Source organism: Mesoplodon densirostris, chromosome 15 (assembly GCF_025265405.1).
Source record: "Mesoplodon densirostris isolate mMesDen1 chromosome 15, mMesDen1 primary haplotype, whole genome shotgun sequence".
NCBI lineage: Eukaryota > Metazoa > Chordata > Mammalia > Artiodactyla > Ziphiidae > Mesoplodon > Mesoplodon densirostris.
The window spans coordinates 35789772-35804851 of record NC_082675.1 but is presented as its reverse complement, the minus strand read 5'-3'; the positions used below and the strand labels follow the sequence as shown (position 1 = coordinate 35804851).

The 15080-nt window shown below is 39.7% G+C and overlaps 1 protein-coding gene across 1 annotated transcript in view; it reads right to left on the bottom strand.

Moving 5' to 3' along the window:
* The window catches only part of MYOM1 (myomesin 1), a 139081-nt gene that overhangs the window by 22892 nt on the left and 101109 nt on the right, over positions 1-15080 (bottom strand). Inside the window, exons 22-25 of the mRNA XM_060118589.1 lie at positions 14162-14276; positions 4484-4640; positions 2386-2492; positions 2224-2268 (exon numbers count right to left, since the gene is read on the bottom strand). Coding sequence (XP_059974572.1) covers positions 2224-2268; positions 2386-2492; positions 4484-4640; positions 14162-14276 — 424 coding nt within the window. The remainder of the gene's footprint in view (positions 1-2223; positions 2269-2385; positions 2493-4483; positions 4641-14161; positions 14277-15080) is intronic.

Sequence of the window (15080 nt, the reverse complement as noted above, 5' to 3'; positions counted from 1 at the left end):
ATTATACTCTGTAAGAGATGAGACCAGTTAAGACCTTACAAAATCTCAAGAAAATGGCTTATGTGTCAACATATACTAAAAGGAAGTGGGTATAAATGGAGAAATTGGATATGTTGCTTTGACCCTATCATCAGACCTCTGAAAATATTCATGCAGTGACCTGGCTGATCCAACAGTGGTTGCGGAGAGAAAAGTACTGGAGCTGTGATACTTTAAACATTGCTTCAACGGGTTCACGGGAGCTACCTCCGGTTGGGAGAGTCATACCTGCACATCAGCGCTTTTACCACATTTTGGGTTCTCTCTGTGCCGACCCAAACGCCACACCTGATCTCTAATAGCGGGGTACCTGAGTCTGCTGCTGCCTCTTCTCCTAGAACCAACAGCTACAGTGATTATGCTCACGCAGAGGAAAATATCTCAGCATAAATGACAGTGACAGCAGGCAATTACTATCGGCAAGTCCATACGATCATTGAACTTCAGGGAGGCTGGGCACCTCCAATTCAACAGTAACACCCCAACTTCTCTCATCTCCATCCTTTAAGCTAAATGTAAATGTGTTTGGACCAGCTGTTGCCTAGACACTTTGTCAAAGTTTACTGTCTGACTAACTAGATTAGATTAGTAGGTGCTGCTGTTTCTGTTTCACGTTGTAGACAGTGCGAGCATTCACAGGCTCCAGCTGTGCTCCGCACGGTGACCCTCTCCTCCACTCCCCTCTTCATGGCCCTGGGAACATGAAGGGAGGACATCAGTGTGACTGGCAGACAGCTCTTCTGCAAGTGGGTTTTTCTAGGTCACTCTTCTGTTTCAATTAACATTTATATTTTCCCTGAAGAGTTCAGGATTAACCAACACCCTGTTGATTGTCTCTCACAGCCCCTCTATGTCGTGGGTGCTGTGAACAATTACAACAGCCGTTCCTGGAAAAGAAACCAGGCAATGGGGAAATTGGGATGAGGTGCTCAGGTTCACAGAGTACAGAACAAAGACAGTCCAGGCCAAACCTCTGCCTTCCATACAATTTTTAAAAGAATAACTTTTAAGACACTATTCTTGGTGTAACTTTTCCAGTTTGATGGTGAATAAGCTTACAGACGAGAAACGGTTCTCCCCTAGAATTCAGAAAGCCTGCTTTCTGCATTCACAATCCACAGGCACCCCACTGTGCTTTGTTGAATAAAGCTGGTTTTGAGAACATTCCAGCTGAGGCCAATAGTCACCAACACCCAGCCTCACCAACAAACATGCATTCCTTGGGAATGTGAGAGAGGTCAGACAACTAGTTTTAAGCAGTGTTTATTTTTTAATCACAGCTCTGCTGAGAATTTCAGGAAAGCTGTAGACCCTCGCCCTAGAAAAATGCACATCTACAAACACACAACCTTTTGCCTATAGTTTGGGGTCACGGTATAGTTCCCTGGGTTCCTGAAACTCCTGTATTAGTGAAGAAGTTATATTTTAGGGATTGAAGAATGAAGAAAATTCCTGATTTAAAAGAATGAGTGATGCTGTCACTCTGTGTTTTCAAACTCTAAGGTGTAACTTTCTGGATGCTTCACTACTTTGGCCAGTGGGTACCAATGGGCAAGAGATCCTATCAGGCCAGTGGAACTTTCTGAGTATCGTTTCAGACTTCTTTCTCTTCTCTTAGGTGTCAACTCTGGAATTTAATCTTTTATGTAGAAGGTGCTTCATTGAAGGGTTTTTAGATAGTTCATAGGGATTCCTTTTCTGATCAAGTCATCTTTACCTTATTTTCCAGGAGTTTAAAATGTTAGGTACTGTCTTTATTTAGAGGTATGGTTCTTCTATTAAATGTTAACATTAAATTGCTTAGGAAGAGATCAGTTCGCCTAAAAGACATACAAATTATTGTATCCAGGAGATATGTGTGTGTGTGTGTGTGTGTGTGTGTGTGTGTGTGTGTGTATAAAGTTCCAAAATATGTAGGCAAAAGGTGAAGAATGTAATTGGTCAGCTGTTATACCTATGTAACCCAATAGTGCTCTATGTAACAGAGCATGGGATGTATTTTCTATGTTAGTGTTCTTTGTATCTCTGGAGAACAATGACAAAGATAAAAGCAGCCCTTCGGAAAGTGCATCTGCAGCTACCAATATATGCTCCATTATATGTTCTCAAGAGCCTCTTCTCTTGATCCTGTCAGAAGTGTGTAGTGGGATGGCTAAACTCTGTGAATGTATTGTGGACACTTACTTGGGAACTTGTGCTCTTGGCTGAGAGCAAGTAAACGTTTCAATTCTGTAGGGAGAAAAAGAGAACAATTAGAGCTTGAACTACTAAAACAAAAGTCACTTGATCCTGGAGAATCACTGAGAAGTCAAAGCAGACTCGTGAATGAACTGATTTTTCACTTACCTTCCTCATCTATCACGTAGCTTGCTGCTATTCCATCAGTGTCTGTTACATCGCAGGAGTAGATGCCCAAGTCTTCCATCCCGAGGTCTTTGAAGGTCATTTTCGTCCTTCAGAACAGAATAATTTTATAAGAAGAGAGGCCCTGTGGGGTCTGAGGACCTGCACCCTGCCCGGTCTCTAGGCATTTGCACGTCCGCTCCCTTCACGTGGAGCACTTGCTCTGTCCCCCTTGCTGATCTAAAGTCCACTCATTCTTGCTGCTTCTGGGAAGACTTTCCTGACCTCCTCCTATGGGCTGATGGTGACGGGAGGGGGAGCTGGTACAAATCTCCCATCCCCAAGCTATGATGCACATCGATGCACATCCCAAATAAAGATATTTTTAGCTGATCAACCCTTGCTGGGCAGCCTGAAATTTCTCTACTTCACAGGGCAGAACCTCCCGATGCCTCTCTTATGTCAACCCTGCACTTCCTGTTATGGAGGTTATCACATGGCATCGGTATTGCCTAGTTCATTAACTATATACCTCCACTGAATGCCTTTTGGGACGAGATCTGTTTTGTCCACTGTTGTGTCCTCCGCCCTCCATACCTTGTCTAGCACATAATATGTGCCTAATGAATACTTGTGGAACGAATGAATGAATGGTCAGTGGTCTAGTTCGCTTTGTTTTCTAACTTTGGTGAGTCACATTGCTGGTCAGGGTCTCAGATCACCCAAACATTTATAGGTTAGTCAAGGAAAAAAAATTTATAGTTTGATTGTCTTTCCTTTGACCAAAATTATGTTTCACTTCAAGGACCTTACAGCATAGTTACAGCAGAACGTCTTTTAATTATTAATATATTCAGTATTTCCTTGCTGTTTTCCAACAAAATTACTATTTCTTTCTTTTATTTTTGAGCTATATTGGGCTTTTGTAATAGAAATAATACTTAGGAATATTTTGCTTTACCAAATATAATCCAATCTGGTTGGCACTATAAAGATATGAAGCTTGATAAATAAGGTGAAATAAAAAGAAATCTTGAGGCTGAAAGGAAGTAACAGATCATAAAATTAATCTCCTTCACTCACTTCTATTTTACAGAAAAAGAAATCCAAGGTCCGTGTAATTAAAAGCTGCCCCAGGTCACACAGCCGGCTCCTGGTAGAGCTGGGACTAGAGCTCAGCTCTCCTGTGCTTCCCATACAGAGTTCTTTCCAGTACAGTATTGTGTCGCTCACAAGTGGTGGTGAAAAAAGCAGAACAGATTATACCCAATCCATTGAATTTACCATAACTTGAATCAGCAAGTTCTTCCTTAACCCCTCCCCATAAGCACCCTCACCATTATTTAAGATTTCAAAATTCTGTAGAATAATGAGAATCATCTTTGAAGTTCACTTTTATGCCAATTAAAGCTTTTCTTACATCATAAACGATGCCAACTAAAAACTGCTGCTCGCCATCTGCTTCTACAAGGATGAAGTCATTAGCCACTTCAGTCGCTGACCTTCAACACACCCTGAAAGGAGTTCAGGAATGAGGCCCTCTGTGCTCTGGAAAAACTGGCAGAACAGGCCTTCAGATAGTTAGGTATTTCTCAGGAGAAGATTTTTTGAGCCCAGTTTCTTGTATCTTCTCATATCTAGAAAAGCACTAAAATAATTGATGGAGACATCAGCTCCTTGTGACTAGCAGCAAGCTTCTGCCAAAACATGTGCTTTGACTTCACGTTTCCCCCTTCACCGAAATCACTTCTCTACTGACTTTCCTCCTAACCTTTTCGGAGCAGTTCCTCAGAGCTGACTGATGCTGTCTCCTGGGCTATTGTCCTCATTTTGACCCAAATAAAACTTAAGTCATAACTCTCACGTTGTGCATTATTTTTTCAGTCGACAGTGAGATACATATGAGAAAATACTTTAAATGGACTAATGTGAAAAGTATTTTATAAGGATTGTTATTTTCTAAGGTTTATACTGGTTATCACTTTTTACATTTCCAGTGATAAAATATTTGTGATTTCATTCTCTTATTTGAAATGGAAAGCGTACTTCATCCTCCTTTCATGAAAAGGAGACCCATAGTTAGGATTGAAACAGTGCGTACTTGTTGCCTTTGCTTTCAACCTCTAATCGTGGAGACTCCTCCGTGAGGACATAATCTTTGGACCAGGTGAACTCAGAACTTGGAGCCATCTGATCACATTCGAAGTTCAAGGAAATGACTCCATCATCATCCACATTTACAACAATCTCTTTGGTTCCTAGAAGATCAAAAACAAGGCACTGATAGTTCCTGGTAGAAGTCAATCACGTAATAATTCCTTACCTTGGGATCCTTTACTGTAGCCTTAAAGCAGGGCATTGAGCCTGTGCAAGCGAAAAGCCCCAACTGCTCACTGCAACTGACAACCCTGCTACAATTTAACTTTTGTGTTGTGACAGAATTAAATGAATGTACCATGTTTCTTAGGTAGTGCTAACACCATGCACAGTACTGTTTGTTCACGGCTGAAGAAAATTGGTTGATGTGACCCGTGGGATAGTTACTGGAGTATGTTGACCATAATAAGAAGGACAAGGCAGCCTTGGGAGAAAGGAAAGTTGAATGGTCCTTATCAGGGCCTAACTCATGACTTTTGCTTCAGTATTACCCATATCTAACTAGTCATCAAGAAAGGATAGATAAGAGATAAAGAAACCAAAGGGAAATTGAAGGGGAGAAAGTAGAGGTAGTAAGAACTGCCTATATTCACGTGTTCAAAGTTTGTAAATCATTTAAGAATGAAAAAAAAACTCCATGGAAACAAGTTCTGCTGATCAGGTAATCATAAATTAATCTAAAGATGCCATTCTAGATTAGAACAATAGAAACCTAGAAATGATTGTTATTGAACTTTATGGAAATGAATTTCAAGAGATTCAAATGTTTCAAGATTAGTTTTTGGATTTTAAAAGAAAACAATAAGTTAATGTTTTTTTGTTTTGTTTTGTTTTTTTTGCGGTACGAGGAGCCTCTCACTGTTGTGGCCTCTCCCATTGCAGAGCACAGGCTCCGGATGTGCAGGCTCAGCGGCCATGGCTCACAGGCCCAGCCGCTCCGCGGCATGTGGGATCCTCCCGGACTGGGGCACGAACCCACGTCCCCTGCATCGGCAGGCAGACTCTCAACCACTGCACCACCAGGGAAGCCCTAAGTTAATGTTTTGAGGGATGTTTTTTGAGGGTTATAATAAATTACATCTGCATTCAATATAGCAATTCAAAGAGTGTGTATAGCATATAAAATGTTCACATCTCTGCCTAAATCCAATTTAAACGGTAAAATGCTCTTCTCAAATTGCCATTCATTCAATTACCAGTCTACACTTAGTTTGTTTCCATACATTAGGAAAACTATATTTAATTTCAGAAAGGTATAGCTTTATTTTTTTTTAAGTATAAAAAAAACCCTTTCAGTAGATACTTCCCAAGTGATGAAAGATTTTCTCTTCTAGATTGCATCATTCAATAAAACTTGTCAGGGGAAAAACAATTTCAGGACTCCTCCCAGGTGAAGAGCAAAATAAAACGAGTGCCTAAAGAGTGATTGGTGACATTAGGATGTTGGTTCCTAAGCCTGGAAGTTGGTCTAATTTGTGTCCTTATTGATAGTAGTGTGTGCTTCAACTGTAAACCTCCAAAAAGTGATTTTTAACACATAGAAAACTTAGAGAAGACTAATTCTAGGAGATTTTAAAAAATTACTTTTTAAAAAATAAAGGGTTATTTTCACATTTGGCTATATAGATAAACAGAAATAAAGATCAATTAAAGATTTAATTTTTCCTAAGTGAAATGTCCCCCATGTATTACTTTTAAGGGTTGTGTCTACTCCATTGGAAGTCACAGACCATGTTTTATTTCTATTCCCAGTAACACATGACTAATCCTTACATTAGGATTAATGTATAACATTGTTGTATAACAAATAACGAACAAGTTATTTAAGAAAAGACTGACACTTAAGAATGCTGAGGTTTAGATGGTATTATAATACACAGTTAGCATAACTGAATCACAGAGAGTATAAATGGAAAATTTTCTGAATATCTGTATTGTTATAAAGAGGAAAGGAGAAGTAATGAAGTTGACTAAACCTTTCTTGCTATTTACATAATAACTATTTTGGAGGCATGACAGATTGTTCATATTAATCATTCATTGGTTTATTTGTAATCTCTTTAAAAAGGAAGTGAATCATCCATATGCCTGCTGTTTATTATGTTGGAGGTATGACTTAAGTTTACAGCAGAAAAAAATATTGCTTAGCTTAAGAGTCTTGATTTTTACTAAAGTGAAAGATTTGACTTTTCTACAAAGGAGTCATAAAACGGAAAGCATATGAACAATATAATTAGCTTGGCTTTTCTCTCAATTACATGGATAACCTTTGTACCGTAACACTTCACTCATTTGGAATCTTGCCCAAGACCAAGAAGTAATGAAAACAAGTCTCTAAGAGCCAGTGCTGATGTGACAAAGTCCACGCACTAGTATTGTTGAACACTCACTGGTGAATTCCATAGACCGTCACTTGGAATCTCTACTTAGCTTGAGCTGAATCTAACAAGCTTAGTTGGTCAGTTTCTCTCAGTAGATTGAACCCAAAAAGAGAGGAAAGTAAGAAGCCACTATCATCAGGAAAATGACAGCAGGAGAGGAAGCAGAAAACTAAAAAGCAGGCACAAAGACATTATTTAGTAGAGGGACAAACAGCTCCTCACCCCATAAGACGTCACTATATTGTAACACTGGGCAATAAATAAGGTGGATACTTATGGCTCTGAGTCATACAGAAAAAGGTAAATGAGATTAAGTATATTGCATCCAGGAAGTATGAAAGGTAGGTACTGAAATGTGTAACCTATTTTACGAGAATTTTCATCACAGAGTCTTAGAATGAAATTTTAAATAATTGATGCTCTAGCAGTAAATTCTCAGGTAAATGGAACTACTGGGTATTTAAAACAATACGTTTTTCAGGTTTCTGAATGACCAGATTTGGTCCCAAACCCATGCAACTTAGAGAATAGAAAAACCCTGCTCAGTTGCTGTCTCAATTGCCTCAGCTATTAAGAGAAGGATATAGAGCTGCCTCACTGAATTATTCTGGGCAATTAATTTTTGTAAAGTACTTGGAGATCTTTTGTGACAGTATGAGATGAAACAAAAGATGTTATTTTTAAGTCCCAGGCAATATGTGTGTTTCCACTTTAACCTATGAGTTTTACATCATTACTTTGTAGCTGGGTTCTAATGTAAAAAAATGTAATAATTTATACTTTTGGAAAACAACATGGTATGTTTTGAAAGTCTTAGATCAAAATTTGTGATTTGAAATTAAGTAATTGCCTGGAGGGGCAAAATAAAAAGTAGAAATTAGATGTAAAGTCAACTAGTATCTGAGTGTGCTCATCTGTGCAGCTTTCCTTGATTAATCATATCAAATCAGGACATGGTAGACAATACCTGTAGTGGATAAAAGAGAGGCATAAACATTTCCTCAATTTATGCTCACATAATTGTGGCTATGATGGGTGCTATTTGTTGATTTATTCAAATAAAGGGAAAAAATTAAAACTCTCTTCCATACTTCAGTTTTAAAAATCAAATACTCATTAAGATGAATATTTGATTAATTTTCAGTTTTCAAAAAGTTGCACTGGTTGTTTATTTTATCAAGAACAGGGTTAAATTCTACAAGGGCAGGGCTTTTGTCTTTCATATTTTCCATACATATTTACACATGCCAGGCCTGTGTAAATATGTATGGACTGAAAAAACAGATTCAAATGAGAAATGTCAGTTTAGAATTGCAATGTTTATTTTATTGGAACTAGTCTTATTAAAGCTTAAGCATAACACCAATATTTTGATAAACAGACAAGATTAAAAAAAACCCAACAAAGAAAACATTCTAGTCGCAGTGGGTTTCCTACTTATGCTCAGAATTTAAAGCTTGATCTCCTTCCTGACAAACAGTGATGCTGTCAACTGGCTGAAAGTGTCGCTCTGAAAGTGATCATAATCACAAGATTTTGAAAAGTAAAATTTACTGAAAATAATTGGAATACTAGTTTTCTAGGCATATTTCTTACGCTCCACAAAAATTCTCTTTAGAAAATAATGTTTAGTCAAAATAACTTACTATTACAAAGAAAGAACACAGTTTCAACTGTATAAATATAAAACAAGGTTATTGTCTTAAAATGATTATGGCAACAAGTTATAGCTTGTTCCCTATTTGTCACATGAATTACAATGTTAATTCTCTCATACTCTTTCAACATGGCTTTTCAAATTCAAATTCTGTTACTTTTCAGCTTTAATTAATTGGTTAACATAGTTCTTTGAATAAAAGTGTTTTTAGAGAGTGACTCAGTAGACCAAGTATTTTATAATAATATCTATAGTGGGAAATGGAATTGAAGTTGCCTTGGAAAAAAGGTAGACTCTTCCTGCATTCTGGGTTTATATATAGAGGAAGTCATTTTTGGAAAATACATAGATTCATAGATTCCTCTTTGTGTAATAAAGAAGGTAATTATGTTAATCTGGAAAGGATATTTTTTCCACATATTAAAATCTAAGAGGAATTAATAGTGGCGTTCCTTAAATGAAGGGATCCTGGATACATCATGGGCAAAAAATTCTAGTGAGATTTTACAAAAGATACATGACACTGAAATGGATGATTCTTTTTATAAGTGCTCTAGGAAAACCAAGAGCAATGTAATGACAGCATTTCTAAGAGGCCCCAGGCTAGTCCACAACTACACCTGTGGAGATTAACCTGGTGCAGCGTCAGAGTGAAACAGGTGCAGCTACAACACCCTCAAATTTTCTTTTTAGAATGTCCCACAGCCTGAGTTTTTGCCAAGCACTGAGCTGCTGTCAATCCATGGTTGAACTCATAAATGTCTAAAGAGACACATTCACTAAATTTGACTAAAACATGAGCAGAATGGTTCTGATATTTAACAGGCAGGCAGCAAGTTTGATGTTCTGCTGTCAAAGTAATGGAATCCCTATGGATATTCTCATCTAGATGAAAGGCCATCTCACTTTCCCGCAGAGTTTTCTCAAAAACAACCTTTGAACCTATTCAAGAATATGAAGAATTCGGTTAAAAGCAGAGGAGATTTGGCTATAGAAAACGAAGGAGATAATTCTGGTCTGAAAAGGAATTAAGAAGAGTTGTCTCTAGTCAGCTGCCCCAACCCTAACAAATCCTTCATGAGGACATAGAGGAATAATGGATTGCTGGAATGGCATTTTAATGGTCCCTCCAGGCTTGCCACTACCCCCAGTAAGTGAATGGGTTAAAGTACGGCCCAGGGCTAAAATGAACTTTTTGGAAATTAACTCCAGCCCACTTTTCTCTCCCTTCCAAATAATGATTTTAAAAAAAGATAAAGGGCTTCCCTGGTGGCGCAGTGGTTGAGAGTCCGCCTGCCGATGCAGGGGACACGGGTTCGTGCCCTGGTCCGGGAAGATCCCACATGCCACGGAGCGGCTGGGCCCGTGAGCCATGGCCGCTGAGCCTGCGCGTCCGGAGCCCGTGCTCCGCAACGGGAGAGGCCACAACGGTGAGAGGCCCGCGTACCGCAAAAAAAAAAAAAAAAAAAAGATAAAATTTAAAAGTGGGAATTCATCTTCCCACACATTTCATAATTCGATGTGAGAATTTTATCATATAATTTAGTCTTTTATATCTGCATTAATAGGTCACTTTTATAAGTTTTATTCTTTGTCCTTCTCCATGGTGTGCATGAGTGTGTGTGTGTGTGTGTGTGCGTGTGTGTGTGTGTGGTGTTTAAAACCACTGGAGAGTGGGACAGAACAGAAGCAGACAGAAGTGAACAAATGTAATCGGCTGCGTGTAACGCTGAGGTCCCCTATGTGGAAGACAGGACCGCTGGCTGACCCACCAGCGGCCCTGGTGCTACATCAGGACCTCCACTGGGCCTCTCCCAACTCACCCTTCACAACCAGGGCGTTCATTACGAGATACTAGGGTTAGGTTTACACGCTGTGGCTGCAAAACAGAGTCACACTCTCTCGCCAAAACATGGTAGCCATTCATTATTTTTTTCATCTATACACCAGGTACTAGGCTATCGACATATAGAGAGAAAACAAAGTTCCTATTTTGAAGGAGCCCACAATCTAATGCACAGTTCATAAACCTTGAATTTCATACTTGAATTACCCAAGGAGTTAAACAAACAAAGAAAAATGAACCTATGCCCAGGCTCAGCCCTGGAGACTCTGATTTAATTGGTCTGGAGTAGTCTAGAATGGAGTCAGAATTTTCAAAAAGTTCCTGGCATGATTCTAATGCAATGTACTGTCAAGGTTGAAAACTACTTTGCTAATGGGTGAAAGAGAGCAGATAGTGAGCAAATATAAGTGAAGTTTTCTAAATTAGCCAGTTGAGCTAATCTTTAATAGTCAGTCTGTCTTCCTGCTTCAGAATCCTTCAAAGCTCCACCTCAAGGCCACTGAGCATTCTCAGCCCTACCAGGTTCTATAACCGATCAATTTTCAGAAACTGGGATTGGTTAGTAGGTTGTCAACTCAATCCCAGCTCATTATTCCTTCTGGAGCCCCGTTCTTCTAACCTGCCTTGCTCTCGGTGAGAAGTCCTAACTTCCAATAACTCAGTTCCTGCTCGGAACTCTGCCTGGGTCTGGGTTCTCCTGCCCCTCACCTCAGTTCTCCTGCCTGCTGCTGGGTCTCAGGTAAGAACACCTGCAGCCTGCTCTGCCAGTTACTTGTTGCCCTCCAGATCACCTGCCACACCTTGGCAGGTCTCTCTCTTGCCTCCCATCTGATCTGGTTCACTTTGTCTCCACCTACAGCCCAGACCTGATACAATCAACATAGATACTGTTTGAAAAATATCAAATATCAAGACTAGAAGTGCCTCTCATGTACCAACAAATCTACTCTAAATATTTTCCAGCTTATTCTTCTTACAGGCTTGTTTAGCTACTAGATTTCTCGGTAAGGCACGGCACACTTAGTTCGTTTTGATCCTCATTACCAGCACGATCAGACTTTGCAGTAGTGGCTGAGCTACATCTGCTGGCATTTTCGTCAACTTCAAAGGGAAACCAGTCACCCTACCAACCCCAGTGGATTAGGTTAACTTTTAACTGGAATTCAAATTGCACTCGAGGTATCTTGTTAGGTGTATTTAAGGTTTGCTGTTACATGATAAGCTTTATTCTCTATCTGAAATTTTAGTAATGTGTTCCAAAAGGAGTGGTTCTTCTGAAATAGCAATCCAAGTTTCACGTTCCAAACCTTGAAACTGATAACAGATCCCACCCCCCGCCAACCCCGGCCCCAAACATTTTAGCATAAAATAAATACATGGTTAAAAGTAATATATTGGTATTTAATAAAGTTAATAAATTCAGACAACCTTAGGCTACATACACGTTTTTACAGGGATTTTTAAAGCCTTAACACCTGTTTATAGCCTATTCATCTATGCGAAATATTTTGTGAACCTCTAAGCTCTCATCATGCCGTGCTGTAAACTGTTTTTCCACTAGCTCATAAGCTCAGTGGGCGGTGACAATGTCACATTACTCTACTCGTGGTGCCCACACAGCACCTGGCATGAAGTAGGTGTTCAGGAAACACATAGTGCAGGAATGAATGTGTCTGTTGCATATGGAACCTGCCCCAGTGTCCTGGGTTTGGGCTCCTTCATGGCGATGCTTCAGGTCAAGCATCTTGACTCTGTGCCTCCCAGGATTTTTTCCTAGGCTTGAGCCAGTGGTTCCTGAGCGGGTTAATCTGCTGCTGTTTAATCTGCAGCTGCTGTTTGTAGTTATATTCTGGGAATGGAATGGCCACAGAATGACTTTGGGTGCCTTGTTCCAGTGAACAAACCAGTGAAACAAAACTCTCCCCCAGGAGCTCACCAGCAGACTCCTTTCTGATGGTAGAGTTTCCACCGTGGTGGCTTTACTAATGTCCTGACTGGCCACCTGCCATTCCAAGGGTTATTGATGAGAAAACAGGAAATCAATTTAAGCTTTCTTTAGTCAATCAGGTTTGGGTTCCACTGCTTAAAGGGTGCTTTTAACCTATCAGTGACTAGATAGTTTATTTGTGTAATAATCTAAATGTTCTTACAAGGGCAGCCTCATAGTTGGGCTCTTCTGCATGTCTATTGGCACCCTATATATCTGCACAGTTGGCACCTGAAGGGTCTGATTTCTATAGGAATGTGTGTCCTCATGTATTCGTGTGTCACCTTTTACCTGGCATTTGGGTCCCTAGCATTTTTCTATTTTCTCATGAAGTTTTGCAAAGAGTACTTATATGAGGTATGGCACTCTGTCCAGACACACCTACCACACTTTGGTACAAGAAGGTCACTTCTGTCGTACCTGGTGCTAGAGGGTAGTTACAGGAGCAGATGAAAGCAGTTCATGAAATAATAGGATGAAAGGGGCAGGTACTTCCTCAAAGGATACATTAGATATTCTTTTCAAGCAGCATGAAGTGAGAGCAGAGTTTTCTGTGTTTACATTCTTTTCTCATCATAAAAACAAATATTACATTATATATCTGCTCTTTATTTCAGTCTGAAAGTAGGAATGGATTAAAGTGAGAGTGCTTGGACTAGAATGAATATAAACTTAAAATAACTGATTAATACTTTTTTAAATCCTCTTTCATTTCCAGTGATTTCTTTCATGTAACTTTAATGAACTGAAATTTATAACTTTGAAAAGGAGATTAAATGACAAAATAAGTATTATATAATGATCTGAAACTACTTGCACAGTGAACACTGTAAACTTTGTTCACATAACAAAGGGAAAGACTGTCTTTCCTAGTCCAATCATGGCATCTTGAAACTGGGAAGTGAGGCTGCCTCAACTCTATAGATCATTCATTTAGGACCGCTGTTAGTTTAATCCAGGGGTCAGCAAACTATGGCTTGTGGGCTAAATCTGGCCCATTGCCTTTTTTTGTACGGCCTGCAAGCTAAGAATGGTTTTTACATTTTTAAACAGCTTTTAAAAATAAAAAGAGGATTAATATTTCAAGACCTGAAACTAGTTATAATTCAAATTTCATAATGCATGTAATGTATCATATTACATAATGCATATATCAAGCACAATAAAGTTTTATTGGCACATAGCCATGCTCACTAATTTATGTATTATCTGTGGCTGCTTTTGTGCCACAGCAGAGTTGAGGATTGTTACAGAGACCATATAACCGTAGAGTTGAAAATATTTACTATCTGGCCCTTCACAGAAAAAGTTTTCTGTCCCCTGGTTTAATTTAGTAGCTACAATTATATAAATCCTACTTTTGTTTAAGGATCATGCTTGCTACCTGGGCTGTTCCAGCTTCCTCTGTGATGGGAAAATATTCTTGTGGGAATTAATGGCCATAGTATAATAGGAATAACGTCCCAGGAACGTATGTTTTAAACAGTTGGTGCAGGAAGCATAATTTGATCAAGAACTTCCCTGTTTTTAAGTATGAACCAGAGTAGCCCTGGACCACTTCAAACCTGACTCACCCCTGCCCTAAGGTCCTGTGATGGGGTAAATGATTGTCATATCCTACGGTCATGCTTATCAATCATTTGGCTAGCATACAGTGATGATTTTGAAAATGAGGAAAAGCATAGAAGTAAGGTTGAATGTTACCTTTGGTATCTTACACAGATGAGATTAACGAAAAAGTAAAAGCCCACCTGGACGGGTTTCTGCCACAACAGGCCCAGCAAGGTCAGATGGCTTCCCGACACCTGCCTGGTTTATGGCTCGGACTCGGAACACATAGCTGACACCCTCTTTGAGGCCTTGCACCTGGAAGAAGCAGGTATAGAAGTGATGGGTGCTTTGTGTCATTTGAACAGAAGTGTCCTTCCTCTGTGGTGGCAATACAATCATACAGCACAAAGGGCACAGGACTTGGGTTCTGAACTTCATTCTGTCAAAGACTGTGTGTGGCTTCAGCTAAGGCTTTCTTCTCTCTGTACCATGTGTAAGTAGACATTTCCAAGATCCCTTGAAACTCAGATGCTGTTTCTTTTTTAGATAATTTAATGGCCACCAGCATCAGAAACAGAAGACTGATACAGGTATGCTTTAAAGGAGTTAGCCACCTTATTCTTTGGTCAAAAGACAAATTACAAAGTGCTCAGAAGAGCTTATATGCTGCCCTTTTTTTCCTGGTCCTTTTGAGACATTCCATGAATAATTTCAGATAAAATTTCTGATAAGAGAGGGGAATTACAAGCACAGATCACAGATCATGGATCACTTTCTATTTGTTTAAAAGCATGTTAAAGCACTAGAACAAAAACAAACAAAAATTGTCCCTATAAATATAATACAGCTATTTCTCACTAAACAGACAAGCAGGGACTTCCCTGGTGGCACAGTGGTTGGGAATCCGCCTGCCAATGCAGGGGACATGGGTTTGAGCCCTGGTCTGGGAGGATCCCACATGCTGCGGAGCAACTGAGCCCGTGCTCCACAACTACTGAGCCTGCACTCTGGAGCCCACAAGCCACAACTACTGAGCCTGCATGCCACAACTACTGAAGCCCATGTGCCTAGAGCCCGTGCTCTGCAACAAGAGAAGCCACCACAATAAGCCTGCACACT